Raw genomic sequence first — 23,281 nt, 5'->3', positions numbered from 1 at the left:
TGGTTGTAAAGCTTCTCTTGAGTGAAAGCCTTATTAAGAATAACAGGAGAGTCCAGGTATATTTCAAAATGACTACTTTTCCTCTCCCCCAGCTGTAGGCACAAGAGGATTTTTCTCTGATTCTTACTGTGAGAACCTGGTAGGGCTCCTGAAGGTAAAACTCACAAAAGAGTGGGGTCCTCCCTAAGATGGGACAGCCTGGAGTTTTTAACTCGCAAATGTGTTCCCACTGAGCCTCCAGCAGTTCATCAATCACAATCTAGTTTTTTCCACCCCTGTACTTTCCCATACAATTTTGGGATTTCTGCTCTTGAAAGTTGTGATTCTCTGTATCTGCTTACCTCACCAATTCTTGCACAGTGGTTTGTGCCATGACCTCAATTTTCCTAGGGGTCTAAGAAGAGTTGTTGATTTTCAGTTTGTTCATATATTTTCTTGCTAAGTGGACAGGAATAACAACTTCCAAGCTTCTTACATGGTGGTCCAGAAACTGGAAATTTTGCAGGCTTTTTTTCAATTAGATTTGTTCTCTTTCTAAACCCCCTTTACTCTTCACTGCTCTTTTACTTTGTTCCTACCTCCTTGTTCAGCAATTTTATTATGGTATTACTCAGCAACCCAGAACCTTATCTGAGTAACAATCCTGGTTTAGGGTTTCATACTTGATGGTAATGCTTGGAGTTTTGCACATACTGTCACTTAGCCATAGCCCACAGCAGTGAGGGTAAGTATCTTTCCCACCTCAGTTTACAAGAAGGATTTCCAGCCCTAATCTTTGACATCATTGAGAGAATTTGACTCTGTTCATCCAGGATTTTGCAAAATTTAAATTAGTCAAAATTCTAGCTACTACAGCCTGCTTCTGGTCCCAACATCCAAGAGTTCTGTGGTTTCAGCCCTGCTCATCACTTGGCATATCTATTTTTTCCTTATCTTTTGAGATGTTTTATCTTGTTTAATCTGTCTCTGCTTTTGTAAAAATGTGTTTTCATTTTATTTATCATTTCCTTATGTATAGGTCAGAGGAAAAGTATTAACTTATTATATACTACTTTGATTAAAGGCTAACATGTCTAGTAAATAAATTTCACTGAATTTTTTTTTTTTTTTTTTTTTTTTTTGGGGTATGCGGGCCTCCCTCTGCTGCGGCCTCTCCCGTTGCGGAGCACAGGCTCCGGACGCGCAGGCCCAGCGGCCATGGCTCACAGGCCCAGCCGCTCCGCGGCATGTGGGATCCTCCCAGACCGGGGCGCGAACCCGGTTCCCCTGCATCAGCAGGCGGACGCGCAACCACTGCGCCACCAGGGAAGCCCGATTTCACTGAATTTAAGTTCAAAGTTTTTAGATGTTGCAGGAATATTTGCTCTCTTACAAAGAAATAAAACATTTGAAAGATTTTATCTTTGCAAATTGAAGTTATAAAACATAGAAATATCTTTGTATCTCTGCATTGTATATATTATTGAGTTCAAAAGCAATCCAAATTGGTTTTAAGAATCAGATGGAAAAAATTGATTGACAATATTTTTATGTACTATACAATCCATATGTGTAGTTTAGTAGGACTGTAAGTATATGATGCTTCCATGTAGTTTGGTAAGAAAGAGGGCAGTTTAAATTATATTCCCTTAAACGATAAAAGTTTTTCTGTGAAGAATAGAAAAAATAATCAAAAGGGAAAATAATTCTGGGAAGAAAGATGAGGAATTTTTGATTAAAGAAAGATTGCATTGTTATATTTAAAAGAATGATCATTTGGTGGCACACAGATTTTTATATCGGTAGATTTCTTTTTATAAGAATATTGAATTTTCATATTGAAGGTATTGTCAAACTTTGATTTTAGGAATTAGGAGGAGATTACAATGCATTTTAGAAATCAAATATGGAAATGAAAATCTGTAATTTGTAGTTGATGCAATCTTTTAAAAACATCATATTCTTTTAAATAAAATATTTGTGTTTCAAGCTTGATTTGGAAAAGTAATACAATAATTTTGTTCAAACAGAAAGCAGCTAATTTTTTCTAAGTTGCTTTTTTTCCCCTTTATTTTTCAGGTTACTATATATGGGTAGGGGCTAAGCATGCTTCTACTCTTAACCATTTAGGCAGCAGGGCTTATCTAAATAGCTCTGTGTGTCACTGCTTGGGCAAGAGCTGTCATCTTCAATTCTATTACTCTATGGAAAACAGTGTTCTGAGAGTAGGACTGTATAATAAAAAGGTGAGAAGAAACGTGCATTAATTTCAAATTCATTGAATAAATGAAATTTCTATTCTTGGCAACTTTTGTTTCTATTTCTCAGTTGCATGTAGGCTATAGGTATTCCTTATCTTGACTTTATTTGGGATACCTTTAATTTTTTTTTTTTTTTTTTTTTCGCTTCTGAGGGGGAATTTGCTTTTTCTTTTCCATTATGGTTTATTGCAGGATATTGAATATAGTTCCCTGTGCTATACAATAGCACAAATGTTGTTTAATTTGTATACATTTAAAAAGAAGTATTAAGAAGCTGGGTTAGGAGATATCGTCATGTACACTGTGGTAGTTTGCAAAATATTTCATAAAATTGGTAAAATTCATGAAAATATGTTAAAAACTATGGTGTAATAATGTATTTGGGATTCTATATTATTAACTCTATACTGAACCTCTGATGTGATCTGTTCTGGATTTTTGTTCTCTGTATACTTAAAGCTGTAAATATGATGGAAGCAAATTACTTGTTCTGGTACAGTAGATACAGTTTTAAAAGACTGGTAATTGCTGGTTAAATACAGTCAAATGAGTCATATAAATTTTTAAAAAATGGTGTGCTGGGCAGAGTGAAAGTTGTAGTGGTAATGCTAGTGAATAAACAAATCCATGTCTTGTTTTTTTTTTTAAACCTAACTAACAAAACAATTTTCTACAATTGGGAAAACACTTGAGACACTTTGAGAATTTCTGTTGTGAAGAAGAATTTATTTATAGGTAGGAGTAAAAAACTCATAGGGGTAAACAGCAGTTATTCTACAAACGGGAAACATTTGACAATAATTGCAGGAATTCTGACATTGGAAAAGAAAGACAGTAAAAGTATCCAAGCAAGTAGTTTCCTTTGGCTCAGGATGCTTTGGATAAATCCAGCTGAAACTTCTGCATGACATCAGCCAGATTCATTATTCAACAAAAGTTTTTCATCTGTACTTAACAAGTGCCACTAACAATCTGTCAACAGCATTTTATTCTGTTCTTTTCTGAAGTTTGCAGTGACTTCATAATTAATCTTCAAGTATCAGACTGCTTATTACCAAGATACTTGAACATTCAAAAGGCATTCCCCTTTTCTTCTGAGTTCTATCATATCACCTCTCCCTTTTCCTTTTGTGTTGTTTTCATCATATCCAGTCTTTTTTCTTCTACTTCTCTTTTCCAGACTTCTAAAGCATGAAGTTGAATGACTACTCTCATTAGATGGCCTAATACATTGTCCTTTGTTACCCGGATGAGACACAATTTGTAGCATTTTGTAACTATATTTTGTAACATTTTTTTGGTAGCAGTATTTGGCAGTCCACTGCCCTAGAATCTATTTGATATATTTCATTCAATTTGACATGGTGTGGGGTGGATGGAGGGGCAGAAACCTCTCCCTGCCCTTTGTGTAATACTCCAAACTTTTCAGATAATTGGGAGAAATTTTACAAAAAAAAAATAGGTTAAACTTTATCCGTATATGTTATACCATTCAAGCTTTAAGCACCTTTTAGTTATTATCACCTGTGCCATGTAAACCAAGCCCATTGAGCTTTCGTGCAATTTGAAATTTTCTGTAATTTCCAAATCCTTCTTCAACAAAGGCATAATAAAAAAAAGTCTGGAATAATTTTGTTGAACTTATATTATACTTAAAGATGCTTTAAAAATATACGGTCCTACAGTAGTGTTTTTCACATGGTGGGTAATCAATAGTCATTGGATTTTGAATGAGTCACTGTCCTAAGTTTGAGTAGAAACTTGTTATCTATCTTCTAATACTAAGGATTATTTTAATCTACCCTGAACATCAGTGATGGATTTTAAGTTTCAGTATGTGGATATGGAGTTTTGAATTATTGAAAGTGAGCAATATCATTCCTCTGGTGGCTCTGGGATTGCACAAGAAAAAAGTGCAAACAAATATCTAGTGCACTAGATACCACCTTATATAATAAGAATAGACTTACCAAGATTCCATCTCCCACATTATAAGAAGAGAAGAAGTTAATTATGGAGAACTGACCTAGTGTGTTAATCAGAACCAATTGGGGGTACATCTTAGAGAGTGTTGACTGATGTTTGATCCATTAGTTTACCCAGTATTCTGCAAGGCAGTGTCCAGTCTTTTCTGACACTATTTGCTGTGCTCTATACACGTAAAACATTGGTCACCAATGCAAACTGCATCAAAGTACATTTAAATTACAAGTTGATGTTTTATCACAAAGTTAAAAAGGACTTCAAACCTATCATTTAAAAAATTAGTTCTTGATGAAAAAGATCATTTACATACTCCATGAATAGAATAACAAAAATAACCCTTAGAATGAAATGTGCTGATGAACCAAGAAATATCTAGTGAGAATGCTGAGGGTAATTTTGTTTATTTTCAGAGTACTTTAGAACTTGAGAAATAGGTAAAAGACAAGTTAACTAAAAAGTTGAAACTTTTAAAGTCAGCTTCAGTGTGTAGCAGTTCTAGTTTGTATCATTGAACTATTCTTAGGATTAAGTCTCTGTCCATCATCTATAAGAAAATAATCATAGCAATGGCCTATCTTTTATCCTGAGGACAGCTGCCATGTCAGTGAGCCAAGGATAGTGGGGGTGTCCAGCTTGTGGTGCCTTTTACATATTTTAAAATTCCCACTGGCAAATAAATAGGAGGAACACATAGTTGGGACAGGAAAGAAAATGCCTTAGAAAATATCTTTTCTTGTATGATACAGGTTTTAAAGCTATAATAAGCTCTCCTTGAAGGAAGGTTTTTGCCACAGTACATGGTCCTATCACCACGTGCAATCAAAGGTAGTTAAAAAAAAATAACCTTGAATTTGATACCTTGATTTTTTTCATTGAAAGGGGGAAGGATAAGCTGATCTCTAAGAGATCTAGTGATAAATATTTTTCTTGAAAGGTAAAATGGCATTATTGATCCTGGTCTAGGGGAATAAAGACATTTAAATAATTTTGATTGATTGATTTTAAGATAATAGAAAATTAGAACATCTCTTGAAAGGCTTTTCAGAACTGAGGGTTTCTTTTTTACATTGACACCTGTTGAAAGTAATTAGATAAGAGTCTGAGAGTAAGGGCAAAAATAAAATAAAAGCTGATTTCATTTAGTTGGGGTAAATCCTTTTTCCTTTTCATTGCTTGTGTTGTCAGATAGGCAAATGTGGTAGAAAAATCTGGATTTCATACACAATATACCATTAACTTGTGTGAAAAGCCATTTAAGTTTAGAAAGAACTCTGCTCAGTTTTCTGAAAAAAATGTAAATGCATTCTTCTTCAAGTAGAACAGGGGGGAATCAGGCACTGTGAAGAAAGAACACTATAGCTGTAAATTATCCTCATAAAATTAAAGTGAGGGGACATGGTGAATGCAGCTTGCCAAGTAGTGTCACTAAAAGCATCTGTGGAGAATGTTGTATCTCGATGCTAAATAATTTAAGTTGCATTAGAAATTATTGAAAGAAAAATTTTCTGTATTTATCAACTTTTTATACTTCACTTCATTGTGATGTGACCTGGAAGCTATCAGCTGAAAATGTGTCCCCCATGTATGTTTCATTGTCTTGTGGAAGTCTTAACCATTGATATGAATAAGTAATGGAATGAAGTATATTTTAATTGGTTTCGACTATCTTCGGAAATACTTAAGACTTGGAAATTGGAGTAGATAACAAAGGGCAAAGGACTAAGTTAAAAATAGATTCATTTTTAGAAAATCTTAAGTATGAATGAAATAAGTGAAACCAAGTGAGGAAATAAAGGCTAACGAGAGTCTGAAAAAGTATGAGTGTCATGTGTTATTTGAATTACAGCTAGATGTCACCTTTCAGTGCTGTTTCCTATCTCTCAGAAGGAGAGCACAGAAGATAGTCTCAGAGCTCAACCTGAGACATATTTATGCCACTGTCTGCATTTTCACTATAGTTCATTATACATATATTTCACAAAAATCTAAGGAAAAATAGGATTATTTCAGAACATAAAAGCACAGTCATAAATCATAAAGTCCACTACCATAGGCAAAATTGTGGAGTACATTATAGACTTCTATCGAATATTTGACCTCATAGTATATAGTAACATAATTTTGGATACACTGTGCAACCTAGAAAATGATCATCATACAGATACATGACATAGCATGCTTTAGAAGACATGAAAAGGTCTTTGAGTGACTGGAGAGTCAAATAGAAATATAATCTCCAGAAAACAACTGTAGTATTTGGAACTTGGAATGAATTATTCCATAGGAAAAAATATGTAAAGTGAGATTGTACAGAAAATATATCTGATAACAGTTTTTTAACTTTCATGTTAAATTTTTGCCTGCCATTTTTTCTTTCCTATTATCATGGCAATATTGCAAAATGAAGTAATGTCAGTGGGATTAAGATATAAATAGCTGGTTTATTAGTTGCTATTTAGAATTTTATTTTTTGAAGTGCAGTACTTTATTCAAGATTCCATTCAAATTTTTGTTCTGTCCTTACTCTCCATCATAAAAAAAATCGAGGCAGCTTTACTATGTAGACATGCTTTATTTCCTTATTTTTAAAAACAATAATTTTTATAGAGCAGTTTTAGATTCACAGCAAAATCAAGAGGAAGGTACAGAGATTTCCCTTATATGTGTCCCCACACATGCTTAGCCTCACCCATTATCAGCATCCTCCACCAGAGTGGTACACATGTTACAACTGATGAATCAACATTGACACGTCATTATCACCTGAAGTCTCTAGTTTACATTAGGGTTCACTCTTGGTGTTGCACATTCTATGGGTTTGGACAAATGTATAATGAATGACATGTATCCATCATTATATTATCATAAAGAGTACTTTCACTGCCCTAAAAATCCTCTGTGCTCTCTCTTTTCATCCCCCTCTCCTTTTCTTCATTTTTCTTTTAAAATGTTATATAGCTTTTGAACCAATACTTTAGATTTCTTAGTACTTAATATCCTACAGGTAGGGTAAAATCTACTGAAATATAATTAAGAGAGCACATATATAACTATGAGAGTAGAATTTGGGGAATGAGTGATGTCTTTTTCTTTGGATCAAAGGAAGAAGAAATATTTTGGACATACAACATATCAACTCACAGAAAATGGGTGAAAGCGGATGTGTTAATACCAGAAGGACTGAAGACATTTAAGGTATAAAAGGGAAAAACAAGTATTTTTTTATCATGAGTTTAATTTTTAGCTTTGTAGTTATGAATTTATCACCCGTTGCTCAATTTAAATTAGCATTGAAATTAGGGATGTAGACTTATATATCTGGGGAGAGCAATTCCTTTTCATTGTACCTATAGCCCTACTCAGGTCAAATCTTCTTGAGTGGAGGAGCAAGAACGTAACCACTCTTGTTTAAAGCATCCTCATCCTCCATGGGTTCCCTCCCTAGGACCCCCGAACACCACGCAGTACAACCAGGGAAGCCAGTTACATTATGAAGCAGATAAATAGTAAACTGGTAGTGGAAAATCAGTAGAGTATATGCAAATGTTTTGAATGCAGTAATTCATATCTTTATAACACATGGGTAACTCCACCTGTACAAAGATGCATCTGAAATAAAAATATGCTCAGTGGGAATGCTATCTCTTAAAAATATTAACTTGGGGTTTTGTGTTGTATATAGAGCTGAGATTGTGCAGAAAAATGTATCTGATAATATTTTTAAACTTTCATATCTGATGTTTGCCTGTCATTTCTTTCTTTTCTAATATCATGGCAATATTGCAAAGTGTAGTAGCGTCAGAGAGATCAACATTGAAATACTGGTATAATTAGTTGCTATTTAGATTTTTATTTTTGAAGTGTAGTACTCTAAGTTTCCACCCATTTTGTTTTGTATATAGAGTACATAAATATATTTATGCTGGAGTGTGAGTGTAAAATGATGAGGCTGATTGTATGTGTGGCTTATGGAACTAATTTCATTCGTTGAAGGTACATTTTTCTAGGTATTAAAAGGGAGAACCCAAATGATACTGAACTGTGACCATGGAGGTTTTTAGAATCCATTTTACTGCTGAAGTTGGAATTTATGAATCAGCATTTTTGTAGCAATCTCAGAAAAGTTGAGGTTTATATCATAGCATGTTGAGTTAAAATTTTGACACTATTTTAATTTTTCTAAGCTGATATCTATCTTTATAACTTCTGAAAGAAGTACTAAATGATTGGACCTTTATTCTTTTTTACATAAGCTGAATATTAAAGTTTGTTTTTGTACTAAACTCAAAGATAAACAATATAATTAAAATAATATTGGAGTTATCTGAGGTTTCCAAGTACATGTTAAATGTAACTGGCTTTTCAATAATGGCAGACTTTTGAGATCAAAGTTTAAATGCATAAATTTTTGAAACCTAAACTTATATCATTGCTGCATATCTGTTATCTTGCTGCTATGAAAATACACAGCTGTAGGTCCAATAATTTTAACATATAAGACATTCTTTATGGAGAAAGATACAAAGTGTTCTTATGAAATATTTAAATTTAATATTATTTTATAAATTGTTAAATATTTATGCAAACTTCATCTTAAGTAATTCTTAATAAATATATATCGCTTATGTTTTTGAAAAGAAATTCTATCAGAAACTTAAAGCTGAAAGAGACCAACAGGAGTCAGTCTTTGTTCCTAGTATCTTATTTACACATTAACAATATCTATACAAAAAACCTGAATTACTATGCTATATACCTGAAACTAACACAATATTATAAATTATACTTCAGTAAAAAAGAAAGACTTTTGCTCTATCCCATGAAAACAAAACAAAACCCAGTATCTAGTTCAGTGTTGATCCAAAGAACTTTCTGTGTTAATGGAAATTTTATCTGTGCTCTCCAGTATAGTAGCCAGTAGCCACATGTGGCTATTGAACAGTTGAAATGTAACTACTGAAGTGTAGAACTGAATTTTAATTTAATTTTAGTTAGTTTAAATTTAAATAGCCCTATGGAGCTAGTGACTACTGTTTTGGACAGCAAATAATTAGTTATTTGCTATACAGTCTTTGATTTCTATCTCTCCTGCACTCTTGGTGTTAATTAACCATTGCTCTTTTTAGAACCTCAAGGGATATTAATACTTGGACATTGTCTTACACTAGACTAGCAATGTATGGTTGTTTCACTTGCTAGTATTGTATACCTTCAGAAAGCTAGTAATTCGATTGGAGAAAATGAGATTCATTTCCTTTAATTAGTGCTTCTTTGATTATTAGAGCAATTCTTTTATGAAAATTAATAGATTTTTAAATTTATTCTTTTAAATGTTCTCTTCTATTGTGTATCTTACTGTCTGCCTGACATTTCCCTTCATGCATTGCAATAACTAATTTTAGTAGTTAAAAAACCAAATGCAGTTATGGCTGTAGTATAAATAGTGTTAACACTTATTTTTTTCCTTGAATATTAAAGTAAGCGGGCTGTGAAGATGACCAAACAACAAGTTTGCAGTCAGGGACATTGTCGGTGGCTAAATGGGATGCTTTTGTCAGGTCATGGGTCATTTCTCAGAGGCCTCAGTGGATCTAGTGTGCCCATCAGTCTTATGTGTGTGGTTCAAGCGGATCAAATAGGAACTTTGTTCTTAGTTGTATTTGCTTGCTCTTTAAACAGGCATTTTTCTTAATAATTCTTTAATCTCTATTATTCTTTTTTGGGTCTTTTTGAAGAGATTGTAAGCTCACAAATTGTTCTTTGTTTTTCCCTGAAGATTATTTTTGAAGGGACTATTTTGAGCCAGCAAGGTTTTATTGGGCTAGACGAGCTCTGGGTCTACGCCTGTGCACAGGCCCCATCCAGACATCTTTGCTCTGCAGATGAATTCACTTGTGCCAGCGGCCAGTGCATTGCCCAAGAATTGGTCTGTGACTCTCAGCAGGACTGTTCTGATAAGAGTGATGAGGATCCAGCAACTTGCTGTAAGTAAATTAATGGTTTACTCACTCATATGCTCACATTCATGACTATGCTTGGATTTAAGAGTCTTTGTCTTGAGCAAGGTACATTTAATTTGTATGAAGTAGGATGAATGTACATTCTCATTCTGAAGCCATCAGTACTATTCCTTGTGGGCATCTCTATGCTAACATTTCTATGATGTTTTGGTGCTTTTTGCTAACACTTGAAATCTCTCTGTTTGTTCAACAAATGAATAGTTGTGATTAGTTGTGTGTGTATGTGTGTGTTGATTAAAGAGGAAAATGGATGGGAGAGGGAACTTATTTGTACTCTTCTCTTTGGAGACATATATTATGGATTTCTAACCTTTATTAAATGTAGGGCTTTTTCCATTCTGACCAATCATGTAGGAAGCTGTGGGGAAAGGGTAAAGAGGAGAAGGGCTGCCATGGCCTTCCAGACAACCATGGTGACATAGAAATCATGTCAGCCATGGTTGGTATTCATGACTAGGCAAAAAAGCCCAACAACTTCATTTCAGACCGTTTACGGAGAGTCTTTGATAGGAGTAATGACGAGAAATTCCATTACTATTCAAACCTAGTTGTATTAGAAAGGAAACATAATGTAATTTACAACCTACATGATGGTTCTCATATGAGGTAACTTAGCAACTAAGATACTTGTGTCTCTTTAGAAATGAATTAAAACTAAATGCATCCAATTTTTATGTCACAAATGAGGGTTTTTTAATTATTAAAAATTTGACATTTATTTTGCTGCAGTGTTTTATTTTAGTGATATATTTTGTTGAGCAAGTGTGGCAGTAAGATAAATGTCACCTTTTTAATGAAAATGCTTCTGCTGATGGGCGAGTAAGCATTTTATTAACAGCAGTGGAATGGGGTGTAGAAAAGAGAAGATGGGAAAGCAAGTGAGAAATCCTCTGCCTGTTTGTAAGCAGGAATTCAATTAATTCCTCAGACACCTGGTCTTAACCATAGATTTAAGCAAAATAATCTCCTTACCAATATGATCTCTGTGGATTTTTTCGGTGCTCTCTTTTTGTTCATTAAAAAATATGAGGACCATTCATTTTCTCTAATGTGAGTGTCACATTCCTCTTTACGCTTCATTTAAATGCTTTTTTACAGACAATTTGGTTCATTTCTTTTGGAGAAATTCACCTTTCTAATGGTTTGTATTATTCTCAATTCCAATAACTGAAAGTAAATATATTTCTTATCTTTTCAATTCTACATATGGAAACTTAGCTTCTTTTCTCCTTTTTTTCCGCTGGTGAAGGCTCTCCTTTTAATTGGTTTTCTTAATCGAATTCCACCTGCAGTATTGGTAGATACTTTAGCATTTGATTTTGGACATATTTTCCCATTTCTCCTCCTTTATTGAAGTTTTATTGATTACTTATCTGGCATTTTCCCCATAGAGTATATCTTGATACCATCCTGCTATTTCCTTTATGTGAATTCAGGGACAGATGGCTGTGCTTATCAACAGATAGTGTTACTTCTTAGTCTGATAAGTATTCCAAATAATGTAAGCTCATTTGGCCAAAGAAAACCTATCATGCTTGCTTGAGATCAACTTTATATAAGGGATATGACCAAAAAAAAAGGTAGCCATGTTACATGTTACAAAATATCCATATACTTTGATGTCAGCATGAGTATTTCATGTAAATATTTGTACAATCATTTTTGCTTTGAGGAAATTATATAGTAATTGAATTATTAGAATTGATATAATGTTACACTATTTTCTGCACTAAAGTGTTTAACATATTGTGCATATATACACATACATACATATGTTATTACAAATTAGGAGGCTTTCCTTTGAAAGTTAAAACCACTCTGAAACATTTTCCACACACTTTAAAATTTATATTTTACAAATTTGAATCTGTTATACAAATTTTTCTTAAAAATAGAATTTTAAAGTTCATGAAGCACAAGGAAAGTGCTTTTTTATCTTCTTTTTATCTCAGTATAGGATGAATCTCTAAAACGGTGTAGCTCATAGATATAGTTTGAATACACCAGGAGTACTTACTATATTCTGGAGACTCGGTAAATATTAACTCATGAGTATTGTCAGTTGGTATCTGTAGTCAGTGTGATTTTTGCAAAAGGCACATTCACTCAGTTGTTCTTTCTTTACCAAGTTCCTCTTACTTTTATACTATTTCGACAAATGTAGATGATTGAGCCTGTAGCCTAGTTCCTTTTCAAAAGCAGTTAATGGTAAAGGGAAAATGGGTTTTGCTAGAGTTTGCTATTATAGCGTTACTTCCTTGACCAGCAGTATCAGCGGCAGCATCTGAGAGTTCCTTTGAAATGCAGAACTTCAGGATAGAACCCAGAGTTTCATTTTAACGATGTCCCAGGTGATTCACCTGCATATTAAAGTTTGAGAACCACTGTGCCTAAAAGACTTCAGAATTGAAAAGATGGCTGAGAGAGAAAACAGGTGGCCATAAAAAAAACAGTAGTCTTAAGAGGCAAATTGGAGGCCTTTCATGATAGAAACAAAACTCCTAGTACTTCACTAATCCCTAAGGGCATCATTGTAATTCCAAACAATACATTTTGAAAGAGTTTTATTAAGGTACAATTGTACGAAAATCGGCACAAAATCAATGTATACAGTTTGATAAGTTTGGACATATGCATACACCTGTGAAACTGTCACCTCCAAAGTCTTCCTTGTCCTCTCCTGCCCTCACACCCCCCTTTTGTAATAAGAACACTTGACGCAAGATTTATCTTCTTAACTAGGTGGGGCTATGCACATGGGTGCCCTGGAGGCCGAGGTGCTGGACGGTTGCATGTACCGGGTTGCGCCCCCCGCTAGGATCCTGACCCCTATCCGCTGGCAGCCAAAGCCAAGGGCGCGGCTGGGCGGGGCCGCTGGGGGCACCCGAGCCGGTGCTACCCTTCCACTTCCTCTGCACAGCCTCGTGGTCTTTCCGGGGCTACGGTGAGCTGAGGGCCGCCGAGTGTTTCCACATCTCCCAGCGGGCAAGGTTCACGGACCACCTGCAGCAGGTGAGGCCCCGCCTCGCCCTGCAGTCAGCAGCCTCGATGGGCCCTTACAGGTGAACACGCGCCACGACATCTCGGTGCAGCCCTCGCTGGGACGGTGCATGGGGCTGTGCATTCCCGCGACCCCCTGCCCCTGTGATCCCGGACCTGAGGGTGCGGGTGCAGGCGGCTCGGCCTTCCCCGCAGGGCACCCAAGTTGGGGGCCTCTCTGAGCAGGGCATCCCCCCGGGGCGGTGCCCCGGGACGCGTGCGCTTCCCGCGCTGTCCCCGAGTCCTTGCCTCCCGCCGCATCACCTTCCTTGAAGGGGACGAGAGGGCGAGCGGAGCTGGGGGCGCCGGAGGGAGAGGGAGGGCCACCATCTCTGACACCCCGAGGCAGGAGAGGTGTCGCCGAGGAAGGCGCCCCAATGGCCATGGTCCCTGGAGGAGGACGTGGCCCAGGCCACGGTGTGGGTGATCTGGGAGCCGCGGGAGGCCTGGGGAGGCGTTGTCCCAGGAGCCCGAAGCAGCCGGCGCCGGTGGGGAGGCCCCAGACGACCGTGACCGAGGCGAGCTGGCCGCTGCGGGAACAGGTGGTGGCTAGAGCCCGGAGGCAGCGAGGAGCGCGGCGGGCGTTTCCAGTTCTTAGAGCAGGAAAAAGGCTGTGATTACTGCAAGGATGGGAAAGTGCAGGTGCGAGGTGCGTACACCGCGCTCACGAGGTTTACTTCAAGCAGTTTGTAGAACTTGTCCGAAGTCATCTAACCCTTACCGAGTGGAGGATGTCACCTGTCAAAGTTCTAAACAGTCTAGACGCTCTTGCCCAGTAAAATTTTGCCAATTCCACCCTAAAAGTCTCCATCCTCACGATTGGTGCAGGAGATGCACGGGAAACGCCTGTCCTCCACAGCACCTTCAGCTTCAAATACATCGTTCACATGAACGTAAAAAAGGCCCTGGGCTTCCCTGGTGGCGCAGTGGTTGAGAGTCCGCCTGCCGAGGCAGGGGACACGGGTTCGTGCCCCGGTCCGGGAAGATCCCACATGCCGCGGAGCGGCTGGGCCCGTGAGCCATGGCCGCTGAGCCTGCGCGTCCGGAGCCTGTGCTCCGCAGCGGGAGAGGCCGCAACAGTGAGAGGCCCGCGTACCGCAAAAAAAAAAAAAAAAAAAAAAGGCCCTGCTGAACCGGTGTTAGTGGCAGACAAGTGAGCTTTTTTTCATGCTCCTCCTTTCTGCTTCTCCCTTCTCAAAATACTTCACAAAAGGCTGTATTTTTGACAAGCATTAAGTATTGCAAAAGTATTTTAAAAGCATTAAGTATTGCAAAACAATTGACAAAAAAGTGCATAATACAGTATTGTTGACTATAGACATTACCTTGCATAACTGAAACTTTATACCAACTGAACAACATATGAGTTTGAGTATTTTAGATACCTCATATAAGTGGAATCATTATGCTAAGTGAAATAAGCCAGTCACAGAAGGACAACTACTGCGTGATTCCAAACAATAGATTTTTGATCGTTATTAACATGATCCTGTATAAAATAGGGACATTTAAGAATAAAATAAATATGCAATATATTTTTAAAACATTTCTAATAGAATATAACATGTGCCAGACGTATCTAAAGGTATACGTTGACTAAATGAACAACTTACAAAGAAAATATACCTAATGCTTACATGTAGACACATGCTACAACGTGGCTGACCCTTGAAGACATGCTAAGTGAAATAAGCAAGTCACAATAGGACAAACATTGTATAATTCTTCTTACCTAGAGGAATCAAATTCATAGAAATGGGAAGCAGAATGGTGGTTGCCAGGGGTGAGGGGAAGAGAAAAATGGGGAGTAAGTGTTTAATGGGTATGGAGTTTGGATTTGGGATGATGGAAAAGTTCTGGAGATACATGATGGTGTTGGGTGTACAACAGTGTGGAGGTGCTTGGTGTCACTCAACTGTACACTTTAAAATGGTTAAAAAGGTAATTTTTATATTAAGTATATTTTACCACAGTAAAATTTTGAATATATATATATATATATATAATTTTCAATCATAACGTACAGAAAAAGACTGTGTGTATGTTCCAAAAAAGGATGGCAGGATTGACAGATGTGTGTTTAAATCAAAACCGTTTGGACAATTCCATGGGGAAGAAAGCTCTTTTAATTGAATAGGAGTTGTTAGAGCATTTAACCTGCTGATATAAATTGTTACACTTCAAAGGAGAAGTTGGTACAATATACAAGTGAAAGAAGCTTAAAGCAAGAATCCAGTGCAATGCATTTAATCTTTACTGTGATACTGTCTCTGGATGTCTTCCATATTTTGAAAAATAAATATTGAATACTAACAATACTTCCTGAGGGTAAGGGAAATACATGTATATTTAGTGGAGAAAAGATCCTTGTGGGTTCTCAATAAATATTAACAAAATGTTTATATATTATAATCATATTAAAGCCTAATATATGCTTATTGAATGGAGCATTCCCATGCAAACTTTTTTCTTACGTAATAGAGAACTGATTTACTTCCAAACTGGAGAGTTCCTAAATATTTTAATTTTTATGATCCAGAATTTTCCTCAGCCTCCGCAATGAAATTCTTTTTCTTCTGCCAATATGCTTCAGTGGTTAAATATGCAAGACAAAGCATTGTCATAATTTAAAAATATTACTCTGATGAACTCTGAAATTTCACTAAAATTATGAACTGTGGCATATCTCATCTTCTGATTAGAAGATGGTGAAATGTGTTTTGTAGTCACAGAAATTTAAATAAAAGCAACCACATTATCAAAATCACTGTTTGTAATGAATACATTTTGTTTATATGAATACATGATTTTTTAGATTTTGTAAACATTTAACATTTAACACATGTGGTTTCATAAGACATTTATTAGCTGCCAGAATGTGTTTGGCCCTCCTGGTTTTCTTCAGATATTTATAACTTCACCTTAAATGTTTTGAATTATGTAGGGGAAATATTAATGGAAGAACTTCAACTTTGGTTTGAAGCTTGACTTGTATTTTATAGTGCAGTTAAGTTCTAGAATATTTAGCTTTAAAAAAAGTCCTTTGAAGTGTACTGGAACGAATGTCTTTGGTAAAAACACCTGAGAACTTCACCAAGATTTTTACGGAGGTGATTGCACCATTTTGCTTTCATATATCTTTATAGTGATGGATTTTAAAAATTAATTTTCATTTTTCAAAGGACAGTGGTGTTTAATGTTCTGTGGAAAGTGCAATGATTGACATTTTAACTGATAAAACATCCAGGTAATGAAAGAAATGGTTTGAACTTTTCTCCTAAAGCCAAATTTCAACATTTCTTCAATCCAAAGTTATTTTGTCTTGAAATCTTCTTTACATTTTTGCAGTTGAGTGACACAGGCACAGATGTGAAGAGTCTGCGGAAGGGTTTGGTGATGCTTGGGTGACTCTGACTTTCCATTTCCACACTCACTGGGCTTATAGCTATTTCACACCATTGCATATAACAATAAGATTGTTATCTGCATGGATTTGCTTCCTTTGTGAATTAATATATAATTTGTTGCCCCAGTAGGGCAATATTGAATTTATTGCCCAAACAGAGTCACTTGAGAGGAAAGAGGGGAGGTATTATTATCCTTGGACAACAGGTGTAAACTGGGACAATCCTGGGCCAACCCAGATGGAAGATTTTCTATTCCAAGGATGTGTGCCTTTAGGAATTGAGGGTACCTTTGGTGGGGGAGGTGGAAGGATTCCTTGACCAAGTTCACGACCAAGAATTTTCAACTTGTAAGCCCATTTCAGAGGTCAAGTATATATTTCAAATCTTGTCTATTTCTCCATTCTACCAACTGACTTAGAAGAGCTGGGAGGTGGCTTAGCAGGTGGCAGAGTTCACAGAGGACCAAAGAACTAGATCAGGATTTTCTGGATGCCCAGGGAGACAGTCACAGCTAGGTCATAGGTTCTTCAGACTGTCACAAAACAGAAGAGGCTCTCCTTGGAGCATTAACTTTTTATCAATAACAGTATCTTATCAACTCCGTAGCCAGAGCTGTGAAAAGAAAATCATCCAGAAGCAATAGATTTCCAGCTAAGTACTATGTGGGTGAACATCATCTCCTTGTCATTCTGATTCACCATTAGGTGATGTGCAACCTTTTTTCATTATTACATGATAGTTAATTTGCTTGTTTTTATTTTTGGGGAAATATATTTTAGGGGAAAATAATCTTTGCTTGTAAAGAAAAATATCTTTCATTATATATCCATTATATGACCGTGTAAACAAGCATAGCTCTAAGATCTATACGTTTAATTTACATGCAGAGAAAATTTAAGTGGCCCTGTCACTTGCAAAGTGCACGTCAGTGTTTTAAGAGTTGACACGTTAGTGATGAAATATCTGGTCATGAAACCAGGCATCCATTTTTATAGAAATTTGAAGATCCTTTGATTATTAAGATATAGTGGGCTTATTCAATATGCTGATAAAATTGCTCACATTTTTTAAAACTGAAAATAATGGTTAAGAGCAAGCATACAGTGAAGCAGTATTTTAAATTTTGAGACAGAGTCCCAGGTGCAGGGAGGCTTCAGAGTATAAGCTTTGGTGTCAAACAACTCAAAGCCTGGATATTCCATTTACTAAAATTTACCACAGGTGAGTTGCTTAGTGCTAAAGTTTCAAAAAGAAAATCTTTTGGGGATAATTATGCTTGCTGTGTAGGGTATTTGTGAAAAGAAATGGTAATAATATGCAAAATACTTGACACATACTTGCAGCTCAATGGGAACACATCTATTGTTACTTTTTTTTAAAGATAATAGAATTGTGATGTTAGGGAGCTTGTCAAAACTTTAGGTGTTTTCGGACCAAGAATTATTTTGTCCTCCCATCTGTTATGAAAATGTGTCTGCATAAAGAAGAATACCTGGAAATATGTTTTAAATTAATTGTATTAATTTATCCCCCAAACTAAGATAGGCTGATACCATGATTCTTATTTCAGGAAAAGAAAATTTAAACACATAAAAGCTAACTTCTTGAAAGCACAAATCAAGTTGTTAGAACTTCTGGTGTATGGCCCAGTCCGCTGAAACCTTTGTTTTTTCCTCACTAATTTGGTGAAAAAGCTGGGAAAGGTGCTTAGGAAGTTTACCCCAAATCCTGACTTTCTCTAGAAGTCATGCTTTGTGATAAATGTAGGAACTTAAGTATTTTTCAACTTTTTAGTTGTGTATTAAGAAGGGGAAACAAAGCAAAGTTCAAAATATCTAATTTACCTGCAATGCAAAGTGACTAGGGATTTTTTTTTTTTTTGAGAAGCTGTTAAACTAGCATAATAGAATGAATTCTAAGGTGCTGACCTCAGGCTCTTCAGGTGTCTAGAATTAATTTAAATACCATCCATTCAAATTTTTTTTAACCATATCGGCGGGTGAATCTTTTTCATCTTGGCAGGTGAATTGGTTACTCTCTGAAAGGCTGTAGAGTTTCACCCTGTGTCATTAAATGCAGTGGAGATGTCCAACCAGGGTGGAATGTGCCAGGCTTGGAGACAGAAGAGTATAGAGAGGCAATGCCTCACACAGCCCATGGAACACTTTGTGAGGTGGGAAAAAGTAAAACTACTCTGATGATCAGGAAACATTCTTTACGAAGTGGCGTGACAGTTCTGACTGCCTAAGCTGATTGGCTAACATAGAGTCAATGTTTCCTTGCTTGTTCCCCCTTCATTTCTCCTTACCAGTTTTCTTTTCATGCATAACAGCAAATCATCTCAGGTGTGGCTTTGAGTCTGGTTTCTGTGGCTGGGAGCCATTTCTCACAGAAGAAGATTCACACTGGGAATTCGTGAAAAGGTTGACGAGTGTAGACCACCATCTTGCTGATGCTGAGAACACAACAAACACAAATCATGGTAGGACAGTTTCCTCTTTTTTTTTCTCCCCCCCCCAAAATTGTTGTCTTTCTTTCCTGTTGTGAATGATGATACTATGTATTTTCACTTCTATCTATAGACTTTATAAAATGGAACTCTGGTTTGTCTTGCTTTAAATTGTCCCGATCAACTTAATAATTTGTGCTTAATTGAGTTTCCTGAAAGGAGCATTGTTTTAATAACAAAACTTTTTGTTGCACTTTTTAAAAGGTTGGATTGAAGGCATGAAGAGGGGAAAAGTCTTCGGGTAATTTTCTCTAGTTGTCATGAATCATGTACAGTAGGCTTGTCTTCTTTTTTAGAGCAATCCAAATTTCATAAAACAGAAAAATAGTTTAATCCTTTTTCTAAGAACAGAGAACAGAGAGTTAGCACTATCTTTACAATAAATCTACAAATACTTGAATGCAATGTAATCACTCTTATGGCTTCTTTGTAATAAACAATCTTACTTCTTCCCCATATATACTTTTAATCAGCAGTACAATTTTTACATATCCCCTTAAAATAGAGCAACCATAACTACACATGGCATTCCAATAAGGGTTTGTGAAGCTCCAAGGAAAACACAAGGGTTTTGTTCTGTTTCTGTTTTGTTTGGATAACATTACAAAGGTACATTGGTATCATATTAACTTTATAATAAGGCAACTGTACTGTAGATCCTCTTTAAGCTTGTATAACCCCACTGGACATGATTATATTTGTTTCTCCTTTGAGATTTCCAAAGAAGTATGTGAAAACTAACAGTGTTGACTGTGTCTTTAGCCATTGGAAATTGGCGTTAGTTGGGGAAGATGTTAGGGAATGGGAGGGAGACTTTGGCTATCCATCCGTTATCTAAAACTATAAATGCAGCTTATTATTTAACAGTGGAGTGAGATCGTAATTTTTGCTTTTGTGCCAATGAGTCTTATTTTTCCCTTAAGATTCTGTGACAGATTGGATTAAATTTAAAGTTTATGATAGGAAGGAGACTATTAATTATTAGAACTATATGTATTAATAGTACATTTCCTCCAAGCTCATATAATGTTTTTTTTTTTTCCTTTCTCAAACCAGTTATTGAGTATATATCATATTACTAGAGTTGGGTTTACACAGATGGAAGGATATTTGGGTTGTTTCTAAATTTTGGTGATTATGAATATTCTTTAAAATTAGCCTACAGGTTTTGTCTGGATATAAGTTTTCATTTAACTTCAGCACTCTTTCCAATTCCTATGTATATTTAATGTTTCCACTCTGGTTAGTGAAAAGACCCTACTATTTCTGGCCCTTTGTGACCTTGGAGCAATGTTTCAGCTGCCCCTTTTAGAAGGTTTTCCCCCAGCCTCAGGTAGTTTCCTTATATCCATGCCCTGGTCAGTACTCAGGTGGAAATTTGGGGAGAAGTCTCTGGAGATCTCTGGAGCTCTCTCTCTTTGCAGCTCTCCCCTCCTGGAACTCTGCTTTATGAACTATAGCCACTTGAGTCTCCCTGAGGTGCCATCTTTTCAACTTGAGGAGACCACCACACTCCTCCTGGCTTCCCCTCCCTGAATGGTAGCTGGAAACGCGGTTTAGGCAGTAAGCTGGGGAAATTGTATGGCTTAGTTCCTTTGTTTCCCCTCTCAGACATCAGTATCCTGTGGCTCTACATTCCCATTGCCCTACATTTGAACATTATTATTTAGTGTATATTGTTTTGATTTCTTTGCTACTGTTAGACAGAAGGCTGAATCTGGTCCCTGATACTCAACCTTGCCTGGAAACAGAAAAAGCCTAATTCTTTTTGTTTTTTTGTTTTATTTCTTTGGTCTGGATATGCCATAATATATCTAGCCATACTCTTACTGAGTGACAAAATTATGACAATGCTGCAAAATCTGTACTTGTATGCATTTTCTTTATGTGGGGGGCTTTTATTCTATGCAGTAAAGGACTAAAAGTGAGACTCCTATATTTTTACCAAAAGATATGTACTTTCCCCTCAAATTTTAATACTTAAAATTCCAGCAGCAAAAAGGAGTGCTTTTTTCTATTTGCCTACCATCAATAGACATTATATTCTCTTAATTTTTAAAAAACTTATGGGTATAAAATGATTTTTCGTGTGTGACCTTTATTTGTCTTTCACTGAAAAATGATTTTTCAAATGTTTCTAATTTTTCAATTTATTTAGATCTTTAATTTCGCTAAATATTTGAAGCTTTCAGTGCATAGATTTAAAAAATATTTTGCTAATATTTTCTTAGGTTTTTAATATTTTTGCAGCTACTGTGTCACATTTTAAAAACTTAATTTTTTTGGTTGCCGTATATATAAGTACAATTATATTTTTAAATACTGACCTTGTATTCAATGACCTTGTTAATATTTTTTATTATAGTTAAGAATTTATAGATGTTTCAAATTTTCTGGGTTCATAATTACTTTGTCTTCAAATAATGACAATTTTACTTCCTTCTTTCTAAATCTTAAGCCTTCTGTTTACTTTTTGGTTTTATCGCCCTAGATAGGACTTATGGAAAAATTTTAAATAAAGCTTGTGATAGCTGCTGTACTTGTCTTGTTCCTATTTAGGGGAAAAGCTGTCAGTAATTCAGCCTTGAATTCTATAGTTCCTAAAAGGTTGTTTTGTTTCAGATAAAGATGTTTCCAAGCATAGCACAAGGAGATCAGCTCAGTGCTTTGTGTCCACCCAGAGGGGTGGGATAGGGAGGCTGGGAGGGAGAAGCAAGAGGGAGGAGATATGGGCATATATGTATATGTATAGCTGATTCACTTTGTTATACAGCAGAAACTAACACACCATTGTAAAGCAATTATACTCCAATAAAGATGTTAAAAGAAAAAAGATGTTTCCTTCTATTCATAGTGTGTTGTTTATATATATATATATACACACATATATGTTAGCATGTTAAAACTTGTCACATGCTTTTTTCAGCATATGTTGTGATAATCATATGATCGTGATATTATCCTTTGTTTCTAATAAAATGAATGAGTTTTCAAATATTAAACCATTCTTGCATTCCTGATCCAAACCTCCTTTCGTTGGTTTTATTTATGATTTCTTTCTTCCTTCTTAATGGTAATATTTGTGATATTTTTACTTAAATTCATTATAAAGTCATTATAAATGTTCTTACAGCATGTAAGGAGTCCCTTCCGGGCCATTGTATTAAGGGGTGCATCCTTTGCAAAAGGTGAGGTTGAGGCTGGCCTGGAAAGCTTAAGGTGGGGAGACTGACTGCTCCATTCTTTTTTTTTTTTTAATTTTTGAACTTTATTTATTTTTTTATACAGCAGGTTCTTATTAGTCATCACTTTTATACACATCAGTGTATACATGTCAATCCCAATCACACAGTTCATCACACCACCATCCCCACAGTGCTGCAATGAACATTGGGGTGCATACGTCTTTTTGAATTATGGTTTTTTCTGGGTATATGCCCAGTACTGGGATTTCTGGATCATATGGTAATTCTATTTTTAGTTTTTTAAGGAACCTCCATCCTGTTCTCTGTAGTGGCTGTATCAATTTACATTCTCACCAACACTGCAAGAGGGTTCCCTTTTCTCCACACCCTCTCCAGCATTTGTTGTTTGTAGATTTTCTCATGATGCCCATTCTAAATGGTGTGAGGTGATACCCCATTGTAGTTTTGATTTGCATTTCTCTAATAATTAGTGATGCTGAGCAGCTTTTCATGTGCTTCTTGGCCATCTGTATGTCTTCTTTGGAGAAATGTCTATTTAGGTCTTCTGCCCATTTTTGGATTGGGTTGTTTGTTTCTTTAATATTGAGCTGCATGAGCTGTTTATATATTTTGGAGATTAATCCTTTGTCCCTTGATTCGTTTCCAAATATTTCCTCCCATTCTGATGGTTGTCTTCTTGTCTTGTTTATGGTTTCCTTTGCTGTGCAAAAGCTTAGAAGTTTCATTAGGCCCCATTTGTTTATTTCTGTTTTTATTTCCGTTACTCTAGGAGGTGGATCAAAAAAGATCTTGCTGTGATTTATGTCAAAGAGTGTTCTTCTTATGTTTTCCTCTAAGAGTTTAATAGTGTCCGGTCTTACATTTAGGTCTCGAA

General features: G+C 36.1%; 1 protein-coding gene across 1 annotated transcript in view; it reads left to right on the top strand.

The window, feature by feature from the left end:
• The window catches only part of MALRD1 (MAM and LDL receptor class A domain containing 1), a 653,641-nt gene that overhangs the window by 71,414 nt on the left and 558,946 nt on the right, over positions 1–23,281 (top strand). Inside the window, exons 8-11 of the mRNA XM_024129703.1 lie at positions 2,059–2,225; positions 7,329–7,421; positions 10,003–10,210; positions 19,025–19,174. Of these exons, the coding sequence (XP_023985471.1) occupies positions 2,059–2,225; positions 7,329–7,421; positions 10,003–10,210; positions 19,025–19,174 (618 nt within the window). The remainder of the gene's footprint in view (positions 1–2,058; positions 2,226–7,328; positions 7,422–10,002; positions 10,211–19,024; positions 19,175–23,281) is intronic.

The sequence above is a fragment of the Physeter macrocephalus genome, chromosome 11 (genome assembly GCF_002837175.3).
Source record: "Physeter macrocephalus isolate SW-GA chromosome 11, ASM283717v5, whole genome shotgun sequence".
NCBI classification, from domain to species: Eukaryota; Metazoa; Chordata; class Mammalia; order Artiodactyla; family Physeteridae; genus Physeter; species Physeter macrocephalus.
This window is presented reverse-complemented; position numbering and strand designations above follow the sequence as displayed.